At 44.6% G+C, this 20,802-nt stretch overlaps 1 protein-coding gene and 1 long non-coding RNA gene across 2 annotated transcripts in view; one reads left to right on the forward strand and one right to left on the reverse strand.

The window, feature by feature from the left end:
• The window catches only part of LOC118494346, a 9,831-nt gene extending 1,205 nt beyond the window's left edge, over positions 1-8,626 (forward strand). Inside the window, exons 2-3 of the long non-coding RNA XR_004896472.1 lie at positions 3,473-3,475; positions 8,615-8,626. This is a non-coding gene — a long non-coding RNA (uncharacterized LOC118494346). The remainder of the gene's footprint in view (positions 1-3,472; positions 3,476-8,614) is intronic.
• Positions 1-20,503, reverse strand: part of zeb1b (zinc finger E-box binding homeobox 1b) — a 58,250-nt gene extending 37,747 nt beyond the window's left edge. The window contains exon 1 of the mRNA XM_031298260.2: positions 20,366-20,503. Coding sequence (XP_031154120.1) covers positions 20,366-20,423 — 58 coding nt within the window. The 5' untranslated portion in view covers positions 20,424-20,503. The remainder of the gene's footprint in view (positions 1-20,365) is intronic.
• Positions 20,504-20,802: the final 299 nt, after the last annotated feature.

A 20,802-nucleotide genomic window follows, 5' to 3' on the forward strand; every position in this document is an offset into this window, starting at 1 on the left:
CTTTTCATGCTTTTTCTACTTCTACTCCGCTACATTTCAGAGAGAAATATTGTACTTTTTACTCCACTACATTCATCTGTTACAGCTCTAGTTACTAGTTACTTTACAACCTAAGATTCTTGCAAACAAAACACATGTAGTTTTTAAAATACGTTTTCTTATAAATTAAACTACCCAACAATATACAGGCCTACAAGCCCAGCTGAGATGATTAGACCATTAAACACTTTTCACACGTTTCCACTTTGTAAAGTGTGAGGATTTTTTTGCATTGAGTACTTTTTTAATACTTTAAGTACATTTTTTAATGATACTTACACACTTTCACTTAAGTAACATTTTCAATGCAGGACTTTTACTGGTAACAGAGTATTTTTACAGTGTGGTATTAGTAATTTGACTTCAATACAGGATGAATACTTCTTCCACCGCTGAAGAGAAGCACTCAGTAGATCTTTTTCATCCATGAGGAGACCTTAATGTGTGTCTCTCAGCTGTCCTGCGTGGTCAAAGTAAACGGTGACTATGGGCGGGGCCGGGGGAAGGCTAATTGGATGGAGCTATTGGACGTCCTGAGCGCTCTTCCCTGGCCTCATCATTAGACTGACTGGCTCCTGTGGCCTCCGGCAGAGTGCTGTCTGCACGCCCTAATGACCGCTGACTCACTCAGCACGCAGCACCGCGCCACATTAGTCCAGCCCAGAATAGCCCCAAATAAAGCGAGATGAGAGGGGAGTTGGGATGTTAGGCGCCCCTAAAGTCTTGAGTGAGACATTACTGTCTTGAGTGAGATTTTTGTTGTGTTCAGTTCTATTCTCACCTGATCATGTGTTCATTCTAAGTCTGACTGCTGCGTCTAATTAAGCACTATTAACTTTAGGTGGAAGAAGTATCCAGGTCCTTTACTTAAGTAAAAGTACTAATACCACACTGTAAAAAATACTCTGTTACAAGTAAAAGTCCTGCATTGAAAATGTTACTTAAGTAAAAGTATATGAGTATCATCAGGAAAATGTACTTAAAGTAAACTCAATGCTCAATGCAGACAAACTCTCCCATTATAGAAACTGGAAACGATCCAACAGTTGAGTCAATCAACTAAGTGTTGAATCAGCTAATCATCTCAGCTGGGCTTGTAGGCCTGTACATTGCTGGGTAGTTTAATTCATAAGAAAACATTGTATTTCATAAACTACGTGTTTTGTGTGCAAAAATCTGAATGTGTAAAGTAACTAGTAACTAGAGTTGTCAGAGTAATGTAGTGGAGTAAAAAGTACAATATTTCTCTCTGAAATGTAGCGGAGTAGAAGTAGAAAGTGGCATGAAAAGAAAAGACTCAAGTAAAGTACAAGTACCTCAATATTTGGACTTAAGTACAGTACTGGAGTAAATGTACTTAGTTACATTCCACCGCTGAACTTTAGTATAAACTCAGTCACTGTTGTAATAACAGCGTTGGTTACGGCGCCAAGTCCTGCCGGTTGCGGTTAATAGTTATGACTTATGACTCACTGAGTGATGCATGCACACTACTGGTTCATACAGGAAACAATATCAAAGTGTCCCTATCAATCGATGTGATCGACGTGTAGTTACATTTTTCGAGAACCGCACGTCAGGCTACGGCGTAGGGTCCGTATCTCCACGTACCTACGTAGGTAGCCATGGTGCAGATTTTACGCGGAAGTATAAATCACGCTTAACAGTGCTGTTTGTGCTGACTGAGCAGAGAAGCAAGCTGTGAAACGTAGCCTTTAGCATTTCTACACTGCTGAGAAGGTACCATATTTTAGCTGGCTGTGTGACTTCCCAAGTAGCAACAATGAGACAGAATAAAAACCAGCTAATGTTGTAGATTAGATTAGATTAGATTAGATAGACTGATCCCAAATTGGGAAATTGCGGTGCTACAGCAGCAAAATATCAGACACACAGCACACATACAGAATATATAAAAAATCATAAATAGGATAGTAAATAGGATAGAATACATGTATGTTGATTTGGGACGCAGAGGTTGAAGGAACAGTTCAATATTTAGTTTCTTTCCTTGAGTTAGAGTGCAATAGTGATGCCACTGTTATGTCTGTACAGTTTAGTATAGAGCTACAACCAGCAGCCCATTAGCTTAGCTTAGCATAAAGGCTAGTAGCAGCGGGAAACAGAAAGCTTGGAGCTTGGCTCTGTCTGAAGGTGGGAAAATCCACCCACCAGCACCTCTAAAGCTTACTAATGAACATTTATTGTTATTGGCCTGACGCAGTGATAGGAAATCACTACGCCCGCCCGAGAAATAGTCCGGCGTAAAGCCCGTATAACTCCCCGTAAAACCGCAAATTATTGTTTTTACTCTTGGGTTTTTTTTTCTTAGAAGAAAGAAAAAATATCACATGTTAATAAGGGAGTTTTAGAGATGCTACTAGACAGATTGTGCTACCTTTGGACAGAGCCAGGCCAGCTGTTTCCCCATGTTTACAGTCTTTATTCTAAGCTAAGCTAAAACTGGCTTCTAGCTGCAGCTTAATGTTACCAAACAGACACTCGGTAAGAAAGCAAATATGAATAATTACCAAACTGTAGCTAAGTATATATAACTGAATATAACTATTTCTGTAAGTGCCTGAGCCAAAATTGAGATACTGAAAGCGTGGTGTGAAACAATGAAGAGCCTGGCTCAGCAGATAGCTACGGGTTAAGCAGGCCATAAAAGCCACATGATGGCAGGACAGAGGAGTGCTCTGTGTTCAACTGGCCGCGGGAGGTAGGAGGAAGCGATTGAGAGGGAGGGATAGGAGACAGGGAGAGTTTTGTACTGTTGTCCTTTCAATAAGAAGATAGCAGTAGATCTCCTCCAGCTACACACCCTACCAATCTCACAAGTGTCGGTTGGATGATGGACCAGACAGTCCCGACAGAAATAAATAAATCAAGTAAAAAATGCAAATTATAACAAATGAGGAAAGAAATCATTTTTAAAAAAACAATCTGGATGATCACCTGTGTCTAAATGTGTGTGTATAGTTATGTTTCCATCCACACGTTTTTATGCGAATTAAGTGATATCGAATGAAAAATGACTTATGGAAACAGTAAAATTCGATTGAATTTCATGATGATTGGTCTCATCAGATTTTCTCTTGACTGATATACGGCTTATGCGATAAACGCTGATGGAAACAATGAATTGCGATTATGTTTTAGGTCATTTTATGGTTAAACAGATTATCGCAAATGCAATTAATCGTTCAGTCCTAGTCCCGTCTATTGCGTCATACACCTGTGGCACAGGGTGCGCTCTGGAGTTACGTAGCGAGATATCATGCGCCTCATCCACTCCAGGTAGGTAGTCTATACAAGTATATACATTTGCATCATCCTCGTTCGTATGGCATTGCACACGCCGTAAACACACGGTGGTTTTGCTGACCCCAAACGTTTTGCCTACCACTCTGTACTCTGCGCATGTAGCCAGTTTGTGGAGCGCAATTGTAATACGCTTCTCAATTGGAACTGGAGGGCCGTGGCTTATCTGGGTCAAGGGACGGGCCACTAAAATTACGCAACAGCTCAAATCCGAAAATGCTTCAACCAAAGGGTTTCCGTGAAGTGTCTCTAAACCACGGTCTTCCAGAACTGTTTGGAGCGCTCTTGCTCCCACACCACAGGTCGCCACCGTTGTCGTCAGGCATTTACTCATCATCTGCATCATCATAGCAATGTGTTGATAGCGTCATTGTTTTTTATTGTAGCTTGATATGTCGCTATCAGCTGGCACATAAGCACTATTACAACTTGTGCAATATTGATCATTTGTAGGTTGACGGCGCGATCCATTTTGGATAGCAAACTTTGTTCCCAAATGTTGGCTTGAGTGTTGTGTGATTCAGTGTGAAAATGAATGGAAACACCTTAAGATGTCTCAAATCAATTCGATGACGTCATCACGCACTGTTTTATTTGCTTCAAAGCCGTTGGCTTTGAATGTTTTTACCGAACTTCAGATAATTCGATTGACAAGTGGATGGAAACATAGCTTATGACAGATAGAGAGGGAGAGAGAGAGAGAGAGAAAGGGAGGACACATCTGCTAGAGATTTGGGAGAGGGCGATTTCACCTTCTGCCAGGAGAGAGAAAGAAAGAAAGAAAAAGAAAAAGGGAGGGAGGGAGGGAGGGAGGGAGGGGGAGCGAGTGTGAAAGAGACATGGCCTGTCTAAGATACACCAATTGAGTGCAGTATCAGTCAAAAATACTCCTCCCTAACAAGTCAATACTGCGTATCGATTACCTCTGTGCAACATCACCACCTCGGTGTACAATCATGGTGAAATCACTGTGTGCACGCAGGGGTTTGCACCACAGAGACAGGAAAGTAAACTCTTCATGTGTGCCACAGGGTCCCTAAATCAAACTGCACAATGTGAACTAATGGCCTGGAAACACTGAGAGAACTGTGCTCTCATTGACCCGTATACAGAGACAGACGCGCGGAGGGAGGGACACACGGGCGCGTTAAAGGTTTGCAGTGCCTCCGAGAAGGCCTCGACCATGGAAATGACTTAGTGATGAGAAATACTCTGCATTCATAGATCTGGAAGAGATTCAGAGCAACATGGAGCTCAGGTCCAATTAAGGAGGCCTGAGCCAAAGTGTTGGGGGAGACACATGATGCATTCACCTATACTCATCCTTCCTCTCTCTTTACGTGCTACTCGTTTCCCCTCTTCTCCTCTCCTGAAACCCAACGCATCACCATTTCCACCGGGACTCTGATGTGAGCTCGGAGACGGCCGCGCTTAATCGATAGTGCCAGGTTGCCAAGACAACCTTGATTTCCTGTCGCCGCTTTTGCCGAGCAGCGGTGATTGTGCCGGGTGTCCGTTGCACCTGCCGCCCTCTCCTCCTCCTCTTCCACTGTCTCATCAAGCGCTCCTTATCCCTCGCCTCCCTCCCTTCCTCCCTCACGCCATATAGCCACCATAGACAAAAGAGGAAGACAGATATACAAAGGCAAAACGGATTAAACCCAAGAGGTTGGGTTTGAACAATCAAAACACAGTATTGTGTGTGGGGCCACATGTACACGCACACGCACACGCACACGCATGCACACACACACACACACACACACACACACACACATGCATGCAAACACACTTAAACAAACACAAACGCTCTGTCATCCTGAACAAAAGCGAGTTGTGACAGTTATCACATCTACCTTGGAGGGTGATGTCATTGCACCTGGGGAGCGTTTACTATCAGCCCCCCTGACACACACACACACACACACACACACACACACACACACACACACACACACACACCCTCCCCACCTTGCCTCTCTCTCTTCTACAGGAGGGGTTGGCACCTCCTGTTCCTTTTCTGTTTTTTTCATTAATGGAGAGCTCATTAATCGTGGCTGATAACGAGGACATGGGACAGGGACATGATTAAGGGTCTCTCTCTCCTTTAGCTGGTCGCCCTTGGGGATAAACAGCCCAGGGTGTGTGTGTGTGTGTGTGTGTGTGTGTGTGTGTGTTGTTTCTGTGTGGGCCGCATGTTAAAACAGGTAAAGGACACACACCAAGTGCTATCTCTAGGACATCTGTGGGACAGGATACTACACATGTTTTCACTTTTTAGTGATTACAGCCATAGTCAGTTTAGTCACTTGTAGCCCACTGGGAATTTCACCTCTGTGTCTGTGCATTAATCCATCTTCCCTTAAAGATCCGCGTCTGTCTTTATGAGGATTCCCCTCTGGCGACAGTTAATGCTGAAGGAGAAGTTGGGACTAACAAATTGCTGGAGTTGTTTCACTGCTTCTGCAGAATGTGAGCATGGTGACTCCTGAGCTTCCAAGCACATACTGTAGTTCCTCGCATCACTGGGAATAGAGAGAGGAACGTCTTGAAGGAAATGCATATTTCTGCAGAATACATATTCTCATAGGAGTAAAAAGAATATTAACTATTCTGATTAGTGTTTTAATCTAAGTCTGTGCTTTTAAAGGAGCCTTATTTTTGTGCATTATCTAGTAATTTGTCAATTTAATAGTGCGTCAGGCTGAAATGGAGTCACATTAGTTGCTAGACTGAACAATATGTATGGCAGACTGGGACTAATTTCTCAGTGCCGCACATGCTGTAGACTATGAAATTGTTGATTGTAAGTTAAGAGAGTCATATGATTGTGCTTTGTGTGTGTGGTTGTGTGTGTGTGTGTGTGTGTGTGTGTGTGTGTGTGTGTGTTTCCTGTTCTGTTGTTTTGGGTCCAAATTGATCTGTTTCAGACTTCAATGTCACTGAGACGTCCATAGACAACGTAAGGGTATCCTCAATAGCAAAGGTATGTACAGGTACATGCCAATTGTGAGAGAACGGCCTTTTTATAAAGGCTGTGCATCAGTTTGGCGCAAGGTACTGTTCTGTCAAACTGGACAGGTTCACAACTATCTGCAAGGCTTTGGAAACACACACACGTGGACATTTATGACGGCCATACACACTATAAGTCAGTCGCCACCCATCCAACAAACTGGACATTTTAGTAATTTAATCTGTGTATACACAGTATTGATTTTGTTATATTTATCTTATTTTTGTGTCTTATATAGTGTTATACTTAATAGTTGTTATCCTTAATTAGGCATCTACAGGCTTGCTTCAAACAACATTTCAGTGTACTAGTAAAAAAAGTTCTCTTTTAGGACTGCAACCAACACTTATTTCCACTGTCAATCAATCTGTCGATTATCTTCTCAGAGGTAGCTCAGAAACTAGAAAATAATTACAGTTAAAAAGCTGTAAGTAGAGATTTTTTTCTTTTTTTCATAAAAAATGACTCAAACCAAAAAATGGATTATTAAAACAGTTGGTGATTAATTCAACAGTTGACAACTAAAATGAATCCATTAATCTTTGCAGCTTTTATGTGCATCTTTAACTGTGACACGAGGCTGTGCCTATGGGTGAACAAATGTACATTTTGATACTATTTATGATTATCAAGAAAGTTTGAGTATTAAAAAAGTATACAGCATACGCTAAGGCGTAGTTGTCTCTTTTCAGGAAAGTACACAAATGCTACAAAGAGGCCCTCAAATTCGTGCTTGCAAACCTGCATGTTTGGTCGAGCAAACAAATGTTGTATAATACTGCAAATACGGTTAGTACAGGATGTGAAGCACAAAAATGTGGAATTGCAGATGACTGACTAAGCGGCATGGTACACCAAAGTAGAGGATCCAACGATAATACTTTAATAGGTTCTTTCTGAACAGAACTGACACACAAATGTAACAGATGTAACTGATCCACAAACACAACAGGATGTTGTGAGTCTCAGCCATAGAGCAGAGATCGGTCCGCACATACATAAGGGCTTTGTAGTACAGCAATCGTTTAGTCTTACACACATTAAATCCAATCTGTCTGGACCAGGACCCTAATCCCCTCTCCACGACCATGGAGACAAGCAGACAGTAATCCTCCATATTTGTATATTAATAGCCGGAGTCTCAGAGGGGGCCTCTCTATATATATCGTGATGTATGTTTTATCAGTTGGTTAATCTGCTTGTCGATCAGAGGACCCGGCCCATTTAAACCTGGGTTTTAATAAAAACACAACCGGCCCTGCCTGAGGGATAAGCTCCCCAAGGACAAGAGAACGAGCATGGCTGGGTTCAATAGACTCATCATCAACAATAAACAGCTTTACATCAGTGTTATCTGTCGCGAGGCAATACAATTATTAGGTGGAATTCAGCCCCTGGGCCTCTTGCCTTTTCCTAAGAAGAGGGCTAGATAAAGCCTGACCCAAATACAAGCCTGCTACCTTGTTACCATAACGCTTCAATCAACTCTAATGGTATTTTCTCAGAGTGCACTTCAGAATCATTGTTTGTGTGTCCACAATGATCCACATTGGGCTGAGAGACTCTCCCTGTCCTCCTGAGGACTTGACCCCCTCAGACACTCAGGTGGAACAGATTCGGTTAAAATGCCGCTCCACGTCAGCAGACACAACCAGCTGAGTAAAGGGATGAGATTCCTTTGGATCTGAATCCTGCTGGGAGGCGTCTGCTCACCTCTCAGCTCGGTCTAGACGCTGTGTCACTGCCACACCCCGGCGGACATCTGTCCTGATTCGTAGATTTATCAGACAGCCATTCGATTAGAAGGGCACTGCTTTAAATTAGCTGGCGAGTCAGGAGAATGATGGAGGTGGGCTGGACAGGAGGGCCATTACAGTCTAGGGGAAACTGTCCCTCTTGCTTACCTATGGTTTACAGTCGCCAGCAAACACAACGGCTGTGGACAACTTCTGATGCAATTTAACTTTTGTTTGATTTATATGAGTCTCCCTTTAAAGTATTTCACCCTAATACAGAGGTATGTGGCATCAGCGTGCAAGCACAGTTTTATAGCAGGCATCAATCAAAGTGACTTCCATTGGATAAACAAACAAACAGCTTTCAAACATCTGGTTAGGAGAGATAGAGAGGGAACGAGACAGGCACCCTGGAGAGATGTGTGGTTTTCCTCCGAGATCTGTTGATTGGGAGGAAGGATGGAGGGAAGGGCAGAAAATGAAACCCCCCCAAAAAAAGGAGCCAGGAAGAGACAGTTCACACTCAGGTCAGAATTCAGGTGGAGGTCAGGAATGCACACACAAACGACGCTTAACACACTGAGACACACACACACACACACACACACACACACACACACACACACACAGAAAGACACAAAAAACATGGCCTTTAAATGCATTGCAGCCAGACCATGTGACTCTCACGGGGTAGTCTCATGGGAGCATCCCCCACCCCTGATCTCCCTGATGGACTGTAACAACAGGAAGTCAGCTTGGCCTGCAACATCACAGCACACCACACCTACAGATAACGGCTCCCTCTTTCACACACAGTGCATATTAACACAGAAACCTTTTGCACACGTGCAGAAAGGCACATAGGCGCCCTGTCCCTGCACCACTCCAGGCTTCCTCATCATTCATACGTCGCATTAGCGGCCACCGTTCATCACATCATTTATCGTGTCATCACAGTCAAGTCTAAGTTTAATCTCTCTGAAAGTGTGCTGTGTGGTGCAGAAGAATCAATGGCACGGTGCCACACTGCTGCTGGCGTCGGTGGCGAGCGAGACGCGCTGCAGCCTGGCACTGAAACAAGGAGAGACCAAGGCTGGCAGGGGGCGGGCTTTTCAGGGACTGAATAGCCCTTGTTTATCTAGGCCCCTCTGGGAAGTCAGGACACTGCAGTGAATAGGAGCCAGTTAGCAGCGATGGCATAATAAGACCGGGGGGGGGAAAGACGGGGGTCATTGAAATTCAACGCAGGATACTGTCAAGACAAACCAGCCTTGCCAGCTGTGGCAGCAACTCAATGGAGCAAGGGAGTGTTTTTCTGTAGCTAGGGTTTTTGGGTTAACCACACAACATTAGGTGAGCAACGAGATTTTGATGTACCATTGCTTACTCATCAAAATCACCAGGTGAGACATCTTCTGGTGAAAGGAAGAGGAGGGATATTTCAGAGGATTTGGCAACTGTTTCACTAAATCTGAACAAAAGAGGCACACAGGTCACGGGTGGTGATGGAGCAGTAGATATGACACATGCCTTTGGTGTGGGAGATCTGGGTTTAATTCCCACTGCGATACATCAACCAATGTGTTCTTGAGCAAGACACTTAACCCCTAGTTGCTCCAGAGACATGTGGCCTCTGACATATATGGCAATTGTAAGTTGCTTTGGATAAAAGTGTCAGCTAAATGACATGTAATGTAATGTAATAATGTTAAGACAAGTCACAAAGTTCCTCGTAAGAATGACACTGATATGATGGGACTATTTTCTCTGTAAGCCATTGTGCCCACACACTTTTTTTTACTCTTTATGGACAAGTCAGAAGTGACTGGAAGCACTGGGAGCAACTGGGTTGACACAGTCGTAGTGTTCTTTAGCCAAAGTCTCAACAGGATAGCGAGGTACTCTGCAGAAAGAAAAGCGACCTTTCCTTTCCCAGCTGACATGTGTCTGAAGAGAGATGCTGTTTTTCTTTGCCCTCTGTGTGGTGTGAAGCAGACGGGTCTACAGTAGAGCTGAGCAATAGGGTGGATTATTTTTCCCAGGCTTTCATGTTTTCTGCCCCGGTTTGTGGTCTCTGCTGCCCCTGACGAGGAGCCTTAAATAGGCTGCCACAGGTGCTGGGGGCCGGGTAGGTGAAGGAGGGGGAGGTGGCCTGGATGGGAGCAGGACCGCAGGAAGCCTCTTGTTTTCACAGAGATAAAGGGGCTTTCAGGTTGCATCCTGGGCCGTAATCTCTCACACACTTCCTGGTTTTGTTCACGGCGATGCAAGAGAAAATGACAAACTAACCTTCGCCCTGAGAAGCTGATCGATAGCTTCTGATGAGACAGGATGTGTTTCTGGGGTCGGTGGATTTGGAGAGCATAAAATGACAAAGAGACAGCCCCGATTTGATTATGAGCTGTGTTTATTAATAGTCCTTGATCAGGGCTGATTTATGGGTTCATTTATTCCGAGTGCTGGTTCATTACTGACGATGATTATAAAAGTGTGCATATAATTCCTTTCCTGACCTCTTTTAGAGCACAATTAACATTGTTCCAAGCTCTTACATCCTAATTACAGTAAAGATAACGCTCCCTTCCTTCAAATTCAAGTTCCTCTTTAACAAGTCACTTAGTGCTGGCCTTGGGTCTAAAAAGATCCATTTACGAGAAATTTGCATGAGGGGTTTATTGAAAAGTTGGCATTGAGGGGAAGCACAAACTTCAGAAGAACAAGCAACACATTCACACATTTACAGTGAAAAAAGCTCACGTTCTTTCTCTTTTCTCTGCCGCTCTCACGTTTTCTTTCTCTACTCTGAACATGTCCTTCTTGAGAAGGCCAGCATTTGACCGTGGGCCACACCCTGTTCTCCTGCCAGAGGAAACTTTCAATCTCCGCCTCTCTCTCTCTCTCTCTCTCTCTCTCTCTCTCTCCCTCTCACTCTGGCTGTAGCTCTGGCTCTCTCATACTTTTGTCAGGTGTTATTTATGAGTGCTGTACAGCTGAATTGCTGCATGCCTACAGCACCTGCTGGTGTTGGGAGAATCAGAGCCAAGGCAGCTGCCAGAGAGAGAGAAATGGGAGAAAGAGAGATAGCAAAAAGGGAAGAATACATAGGGAGCCAAAGAGTGTGACGCTTAATGAGAAAAGAATTAGAGGGTCAGAGAAGGAAAGCGGAGGCAAATAGCTGATGGGGGGGGTGGCAGTAACGTGTGGCTTTGCTGATGTTCTAAGCACACTGGCATGCAGCAAACAGATCATACAACTAATGATGGGCGTTATGATGGGCACAGCAGGACAAACAAACAAACACGTGATGAGCAAGCACTAATTGATAGCGTCGTACAACTCCAAACAGGATCAATTAAAGGCCACGCTTCATTGACTTGCAGGCAAAAGGCGCTGGCGCCAGTGTAACGAGAGAGGGGAGGGCCCTGTCAGCATGATTAAGAAGACAGAGGTACGATCGCCTGGCTACAGAGATCCGAGGGCATCTATCTACTCCCTTCCCTTCGGTACGTACAACACACACATTACACCCACACATGTTGTGTGTTTGTGGAACGTGCTCGGGGAGGCCCCAGTATGTTTTGACTGTAAACACCTAGACGCTGGCAGTGGTGAGCTGAGCCAGGACAGACAGGTGGGCTGAGTAAGGGTCAAAGGTCACTGGCTTAATTCTAGTTCCCAGAGTCATTAACCCTCTGAGGTCTTCACGGCATTTTTACACTTCTTCTTGAATTCACCTTTTAAGGGTATTTGCATAAAACCTGACACCAATGTGTTTCATATCCAAATAATCCCAAAACAAACCCAGCTTTCAGTCTAGTGATGCCCACATTTGCTCCCTAAAATTTGTAGCACTAAAGCGGAAAAGTTGTTTTGAAATTTCTCAAATCTCTCGTAAAAACATACCTACACTCAATTGTTTTGGTGCTTGAAATGAGTTGACAGAAGTCGTGGCTTCACCAAACTAGTAATATATGAATACAAAAGCGGAAATATTTCTCAAATCTCTTGTGAAAACATACCAACAAAATTCTTGGGTTTGCAAAAGTAGCGTAATATATGAATAAAATAGTATTTAAATGTCCTTAAAATGAAAATTTGTAATATCGCTTTTTGAGTAGGAGTGCTGTCTCCTAAGAGGGTTAAGACCCAGTGTAAAAAAAGCAAAAACTGCACCGTGTACTTCGTTCTAGAAGGCCGTTGATCGTGTGTCACAGGTGCTTGTGCGGTAAACGGCCTAAATTTACAGGTTGGTCAACGAGAGCAAGAACTAGAGTTGGGAAGGTATGAGATTACACGTGTGATAACTGTCTCAGCTTTTTTGGTTGAACAAAAGCTTTATGATAATTGAAACTTCACATCCTTCTTTTAATGGAAGTATGTGTAAAAAGTCTCCCTTTTGAAAAAATGTTTTTTTTTCTAAATATCCATAGATAAGCAAATGTTTATGATAACCTTGTTCAGCTTTGTTGTCCTTGCCCTAAAAACAAGGATTTCTGTCTGGAGTCAAATTCCTGGTACTGATTATTATTCTAACACAAATGTACATGGCATTACTAACAATTTTCATATCAAGATATACAGCTGCAACCCTAGCAGGAACACAATCCCAACCCTAACCGCACAGTGCAGAACATCAAAATCCAAAAGGTTAAATGTGACACTACCTCTGTGTTTAAGCAATACTTAAGATTAGTAGAAGGAATAGCGACACGTGTTTCTCACTGGTAAAAGTGAGAAACATACGGAGTGATGAAACAAGGGAATACACTTTATAAAGCAGTGATGTAGATGAATGCATCGTTCAATGACAGGTTTCTCAAACAGGGCCAGCCCTGTTGAGTCTCGGTAAGTTAAGAACTTATGCCTCATATCCACTGCATGGTTTGGCCCGATGGTACTTTTCTCTCTTCGTTTTCCACTGCAGATAGTACCCCCTTGCTGTATTGTGTGATTCTCAGCTGATCGCTATAGCGACGCCGCGTGAAACTGCCTCAACATCATTTCCCACCTGAGACATTCACACGACACATTCCGCTGAATCTTTTAATTGGCAACGATGTCTGCGCTTCGTCAATAGTACGGCGTTGTGTATGTAGTGTATGGGCTGTCATTTTTTTTCAAGTCTGGGGTGATTGAATAAAAAAACTGCGGTCGCTATTGACGGTAGCTTGGCTATTTAAAAAAAAAAAAAAAAAAAAAAAATGCTGGGTTTGTGCAGGATGTTCCTTGTCATGCTAGTAACGATTCTCTCTGACCAATCAGTGGTCTGCAGTGTTTTAACTCCACCTTTTTCAGCTCACTCGGAACCTTAACAAAGGTGATCATAAAGTACTAGGTACCGGGTACTATCCACAACGTTTGCTAATGGAAAACCAAAACCATGCAGTGGTAATGAAGGGGAAATACAGCATTAAAGAAACCGCATCCAAACTTCAAGAAAGAAACTGACCTCACATAGTTGGGAAATACAGCATATGCAGTATATACAGCTGTATATAGCATTATTCCTTCCTTTGCCTTTTGTATTTGTCATTCACAAAGACATACTGTATCTCGTCTCTTATAACAGTCGATGAGCGTGTCTAGGCTTGGCTGCCTCCTTTGGTCAGGTCACACTGGCGGGGTCATGGGGAGCCCAACAAAACACTCATGAGTTAAATGGGGCGATGCGGATGCTCCATGCCTCCCTCCATTCTGCCCTCCCCTCTGTTTTCAGGCTGACCATTCTCCTCTCATTAATCCTGTGTGGATGTTTATCCATGTTGACATTCAACATAGCAGCCGGCCGTCTCTCTGACTAACAAACAGGGTGACTAAGGGTTTTCTTTTTCTTTTTTTTTTATATGCCGGAGCTGTCACAGGGCTAGCCTAGCCTAGCTGGCTCAATGCACGGACGAGGGGGACAGAGAGGGGCACTTGATTTGTCAGTCACATCACAGTCAGGCTGTGCAACTGGAATCGGTATGTGAATATGAATGCGTACCCCCTCAGGAAGGCCATTATCAGTTCTGTGTGCTACCGAGAGGAAAATCAATATGGTCATCATAACGGATTGGCAAAAAGCCAGCCACTAGGCTGTGTTCAAGGCACAATACATGGCAACGGATTACTCCTCATCTGATGTCATCTAATTTAATCCCTGTAGACAATGACACTGTGAGACTATAGTAAGGTCAAGCACATTTCAAAATGGACTAGACATCCAACATCTATGTCAAAAAAAGACAACAAAAAGACACAAACGGACAGTCAGGTGGTCTGAAGTGAGGCTACAGCAGAGGTTTGCCCTGATGAGTTTTTGCCATAAACACAAGCTGGCGTAAGAGCCCCTCACCGGGCCCGCCTTCTGCCTATTGTGTCAGTCCAGTCTTTTTCATTAACCGCTCCACTGAGGACCACAAGTGAGGGGAGGGGATAGATGGGCGGGAAGGGAAAGAAGGAGGTGGCAGTAGTGATGGGAGGGGGGGGGGACTCACTGTGGACCTGAAGAGAAGCCACCAACTACATGATTAAAAACACACATCAACAAGCTGCGCTGGGCATACCATACACAATATTTACCTCCGCCAGGATGGCAATTTAGAGGTAATCTCTCCCTCAAGTATACACACACTACTAGAGAATATTATCTCTCACCCCCACACTTGTGGGTGGGGCTGAGAAGGAGGGAGAGACCAAGACGGATCAAGGGACAGTTAATGTGAAAGAAAAGAAGAAAAGAAAAGAAAAGAAAAGAAAAGAAGAACATAGTTGGAGAGATTGTGAGCTCTAAGTCATCTTGCAAACACACCTGTCTGCCCATGACTCACTGCTTTGGAGCTGGGGAGAGGAGAGGAGGGCAGAGGAGGCTTTCTGCTCAGTTAGCTCACATGATACACTTAACTGAGCTCTCCTCCCTACATTGCACTGCAACAAACACTTGCCTACCCCACTCTCTGTGTCACTATCAGTGACTAGGGTCAAGGCTGACAGAGCTTTTACAGACCAACACAACTCATTCAACAACAATAACAGGCATGTCAGTTTGGATGCTGTTCCACGTGGTGTGTCGCATCAAGGCAGCAGTTGTGGTTACTCCAGTACCCACATGATTTGAAACGCTGACGAAAAGCAACCCAGGCTGCTAATCTGGGGGGGGGGGAAATTTTGCCCCAGAGCAACGGTTGTGTTTTTGTTCAGTTCACTGAGCTGATGCGTCGCTACAAGCTCCCACCGCCGCCTCATCCCTGTATTACCCCCTGTGCTCAATATTTTTGTCCTTTCAGGGAGAGTGTTGGGCGATCTGCGGATGGCTGCGTCAGCGTCAGTTAGGGAGCCTCCGAGGCGTGCGGCCCATCACATTGTCCTGTCATGCAGATGAACCCCTCATGGCCGGTGTTGGGGATTTGGGGAAACTCCTGCCTGCTGTGCCAAATTAAGCCTTCACCCTGACATTAAAAATAGCACACTGGGTAGCACATTGCCACTTTTAAAATACATGGGACATAAATGCCACGGGGATGCGTCGGCGTTAACGTTAAAGCGAGCAAGCGTGACGCAGACGCAAGCTACATTTCCGAGACAAAAAATGTCAAACGAGAGTGCTGCAAAGCAGGCTCTTGAGGGCCGGAGGGCTGCGTGAGAGAGGGATTTTGATGAATTCTGCAAACGTTCCGCGGATTCCTCCCTCACGGGGACCTTTGGGAAAAGAATGGGTCATATGCAAATGGCATGCACAGTATGGAGGAGAAGTTTCCCACAAGCCGAGTGTGAAAAGGGCTTTCCCTCCCCATGCCGGGCCCGCTGAATGGGCCTTTTCTTCTGCCACTGAAAGTGTATGAGGTAGAGCAGGCAAACTGCAAAGGTAACTAGGCTCTTTCTCCTCAGGCTTTCTCACCAAAGCCTGAACACACAATGGTTCATTTAAGCATTCAGCCACACAAACCCCAATAAAGCACATCCAAGGGCAGTTAAGGGGGTTACTGAAACTGACTCTGGGTTTAAAACTCCTTCTTTACGAAGGGAGAGCACCTTTTTATAGGCTAATGCTCTCAGCCTCCATGGGAGCAGCTAATCATTAAGCTGCCTTAACAGAGGTGGGAGTGTGGTCGTACATCACATCATTTTAATTCCGCCCAATGGTCAGATGAGGACAGGCCTTTTCCCACCCTGATGGACATGTTGAGGGATGAAGCTTAGCCAGAAACACAACTTTTCTTTCCCAGATGGGTTGATAAAAAAAAACAAAAGTAAAAAGTTGTGATCTTTACCTGAATGGGGTATCTAAAAGTAATTTTACAATTTTTTTTTTGCTGATGTATGTGCAAAACATACATCATATCTATTTGACCCTAAAATCTGTAAAGGTCTGGGAGATAGCTGCCATGTGTGTCATGCTTTTCATCTGCCAGCACCAGTCCCCCAGTTGTCACCTGTTGTAAAATTCTTTAGTCACCTCGGCCAATTCTCACTGACTCTCTCTCTCCATCCCCCCTCCCGGCTCCACAGGGAACGCAAAGCCCACAGTTTGGACGGAGAGGAGGAGGGAGCGGAGAAAAAAGCTGCAGCTCCAACACCCCTTGCCCCTCCCCCTTCCTCCTCCTCTCTTCCCTTTTCATTGAACATACTTTAACACAAACACAATTGGACATGCTGGAAGCCTCACAATGGCACAGGGGGGGGAAAGTGAAGTCATACTTTAGGCACGCATGGGTGCCCAGGTCAGGGGGCAATCAACAGCACCCCTGGCTACTGTGTCTTAACCCCCCAAAATAAAGGACAAGTTCTGGAAGGAGGAGTGAGAGAGAAGAGACAGAGAGAGAGAGAGAGAGAGAGAGAGAGAGAGAGAGAGAGAGAGAGAGAGAGAGAGAGAGAGAGAGAGAGAGCGGAGGCGGGGGGATTTTCTTCTTACTTGGCACTTTTAAATGAAGCTGCTGAGGAAGTTGGTGAAAAGCAGTGAGATAAATGAAAAATTTCCTCCTCTGCTAAACTCTTCACACAACAGGGGTGGATCTTTTAAATGTAAACAGATGTCCTTTAAAAACATCGAAGTGGCATGTGGAGTGTCAGAGCCAATCCCCACCTCCTCCGAAGCCTTCGCACTAGCCCATAACACTGTTTGTTTCACCTAACAAACTTTTTTTAATTGTTCAACCACAAACTTACAGCATGTGGTTGTATTCAATCGTTTTTAGACAGGGTGAGTGAGTGAGTGAGTGAGTCCAGGGCACTAAGCATAGTTTAAGTATAGTTTTACCAGGCCAATAAACATGCTCTTCAACATTACTTGAGTTGCTGCCAAGTGCCAAGCCCAAAGCCTAATTTTCCCTATTTGATGGCTGATTCACCAAGGTGCAAGTGTATGCGAGTATGCCTCAGAAAGAGGGGGTGTAGAGGGGGGGGGGAAGAGGGAAAGACAGATTAGAGGATGAGACAAATGTGAGGTATTGTCAAACAAATAGAAATTCTATAGCTACCTGTATGCACACTCATTTCAAGGTGTCTCTGTAACACTGTTCTGAAAGCGTCAGCCCCAGCCACTGAGCGTGCGTGGGTGAGTGCAAAGCTGTCCCGGCACAGCCCCCAGCCCCCAGAATGTTACCACCGGGTGCATTCCTCTTTTCCCAAATTGCTGTGTTAAATTACCGTTGCAGGGTACGGCTGCTATTCCTTAGGGGAGCCTGAGTGAGGAGAAGCGACAAAAGGAAGCCGTAGTATCCCGCCGATTGCAAACACCTGTCGTCCTGCAGGCTGTTAACACCTCTCTGTTTACAGCGGGGAATGGAGCTCACCTTGATCTCAGCTCGCCCTGCTCGCCAGGGACCATAAAAAGCCGGGCACAACTTAAGGGCTTGCTTAATTATAAGAGTCCAAGCAATGGCTAATGAAACTTTTTTTTTCATTATGAAAAAGTAAGCTATTAGGCTGGAGTTGGTTTCTCCAAAAGACAGCCACCCATATTAAAATGCCAACTTGTTTGTAAAATTGCAACAAAACCAAAGGGTATGACAACTAGAGACCGACACCAGCCTTTAATCTGCCTTTACTGAGGAATTCCCTTCAAAATGCAGAGATGTTGATTTACATGATAGATCCCCAGCCTTGTCAGGAAGGTGGTAGGAAGTGAAGACTTAAAAGCAGACCTTGACGGCTCTTTGAAGCAAATGCAAATGAGGCAAAGTAACAGGGGGAACACATCTGTTTGGTTAGTGATGTGACTTTAAATATCAATAGGCTAGGGCTGCGTCATTATTTAATAACACCCTGTTAAGTAAAAGAAAGAAAGAAAGCAACAAATGACAGGTAGACATTCTGAAGTCTCCCTTTCTATCACAAGGCAGAGACATGTCCACACCTCGGTAGCAGGACCGTTATTTAAGGTGTGTCCATACCTTGCACATATTAAACTGCACAAACGCTCCAGGGAGGGAATGCATAGCTTTAACACACCCTCATAAAGGAACGAGATGACAGTGGAAAGCATCGATCGCACCCATAAAAAAAATAATGAAAAATACATGCCACTCTTCACTCATCAGGTAGGCTATCCACAGGAAATTCACACGACAGCGACCCCGCACAAGAAAACACCGTTTGGTCGCCTTTCCTCCCACGAATTACTGCTTTTAGTAGCACAGAAAGTAGCGGCTATTACTAACCGATCCGTCCATCCCATAGCCTATCTGTGTGATGGCAGGTTTTGTTTTGACAAAATAACGCAGAATTTCCTGTGTTGCCCCAGTTCCCTTGAGATAAACTGGGTGGCTCAACACATGAGCATGAGTTGATAGACAACACATGTTGTCAAAACCCGCGACAACAAAAAAAAAGGCTTAATTATAAATAGTAAAGGCCGTGGAAATTGTCGCTCTACGGATTCACAACAGCCCACAACGTAAATACATGGAACACGTAGCAGGAAAACAGACCTTAACAACTCGCAAAAGTCCTTTAGATTTAGCCTACCTTGAAATTAAGCTAAATTAACATGTACGTGTGTAATACAAACAGTAGAGAATTTTAAAAAGTAACCTTGAAGAGAGCCCTATAGACTACTAAACACACCACACACCACAATACGCACAATAAGGTGGGTGAAATCCCCCGTTGAGCTTCGCATACCGAAACGCAGATTATGTCTGCTAGGCTATCGACTTGTATTATTAGTATACGGGATGTATTAAAATAAGCAATAACAGAATAGACGAGAAAAACGGAGTGTGTTTAAAGGTTCGCTCGCGTCCAAGAATCAGGATTCCCAGCGCGCGACTGGAGAGGATCCGCTGCCCTTATATGGGCTGCGCTCTCCCTGCTCACACAAACAGCGCGTGAGATATTCCTCGTTCTCCGGAACCTCTGTTACCCCAACCATGTTTCTACTTTCGGCTTTCTGTCGTTACTTTACTACCAAAGACCCGAGTTCAAACATTTCACGTGAACAGTATGAGCAGCACAGAACTAAAAACTAAAATAAGTTGGAGGATGAAGAAAAAAGAGACCTGCCCAAAACGTGCTTCAACACAACAACACGCAATTTTCTTCTCTTGTCTGCCTTTTAAACATTGTAATGGTGTCGTCGATATTATACACCTAATTCGAATCATATAGCAGGCAGGATTAAATCAAGCAAAATGCATTTTGTCAGCCCCTGTAGCGCAGCAACAGTGTCCCGTCGCTACCTGCTATGACTGAGCAAAAGAGAAGAACAAACCAAACAGTTGTGTTCCCTCTGTTTCACACACATAAACGACGTCCATGACGTTTTTTGACTAAAGCACAGCTAGGCTACATCTCGTGTTGTTTTTTTCAACCTAAAGTGTTAAAAACAAGCCGTCTATCGAGGTCCGCAATAACAATCAGGTAGTCCGTTTCCCCACAGAAACAGGTCCGAGTTTTGTGGTAGGCTCAAAAACTCGACAGAATAAAACGAAATCAATGAATGCAGAGTCTATAAAGAGGGTGAAAGTGTATTTGAATTACTAAAGAAGTGTAAAGTGCAGACAAAAGCTGGTCCACTCTTAACAGGGTGAGGTGCGTATAACGGTCCCCGGCGCAGCGGACCGCTAGGCGGAGGGAGAGACGCGACCCAGGTATAACGGTACACCACATAGGGCTGTAATACAGCGCTCACTTGCTACTTCCCAGCACTTTCAGTTACTAAAAACCGGACTTATGGGCTGCCAAACTTTTCGGTGAAATTACCGGGAGACAGAACAGCCTCTAGACCGTTTCCCCGAAAGAAAAGCTCCGCGTCGGAAGTAGTTTAACTCACCGTTGTTCCTCCTCGGGTTCGCCTGCTTTCTGCGCTTACACCTGGGGCCATCCGCCATGATCCTTTCGTTGTGTCTAAATGCTGCCGGAGAGTCACCTCCTCTCTCACCCCCTCTCCCCCTCCTCCTTCTCCTCCCTCCCCTTCACCTCCCCTTCTCCGCACCTGGTTTACGACACTCAGCTTTACGACATCACCTTCCCGCACCTCCCCAAACCACGCTGCCAGTAGTCCGACCATTCATATATGTATGTAGTACTGGAATGAGAGGGATGCCTGCATGCGCACTGTAGCCTACCTGCCCAGCCTTTTACTAATGTGGCATGCATTTAAAACACGAGATGCAGCCATTTCTTTCTGTCTTTTTATAGAAGTAAGTAAAAGGTATAGACCTAGGTGGTTAGGGGATGTGCATTGTTTACATACAAAAACTACCAACT

The sequence above is a fragment of the Sander lucioperca genome, chromosome 23 (assembly GCF_008315115.2).
Source record: "Sander lucioperca isolate FBNREF2018 chromosome 23, SLUC_FBN_1.2, whole genome shotgun sequence".
NCBI classification, from domain to species: domain Eukaryota; kingdom Metazoa; phylum Chordata; class Actinopteri; order Perciformes; family Percidae; genus Sander; species Sander lucioperca.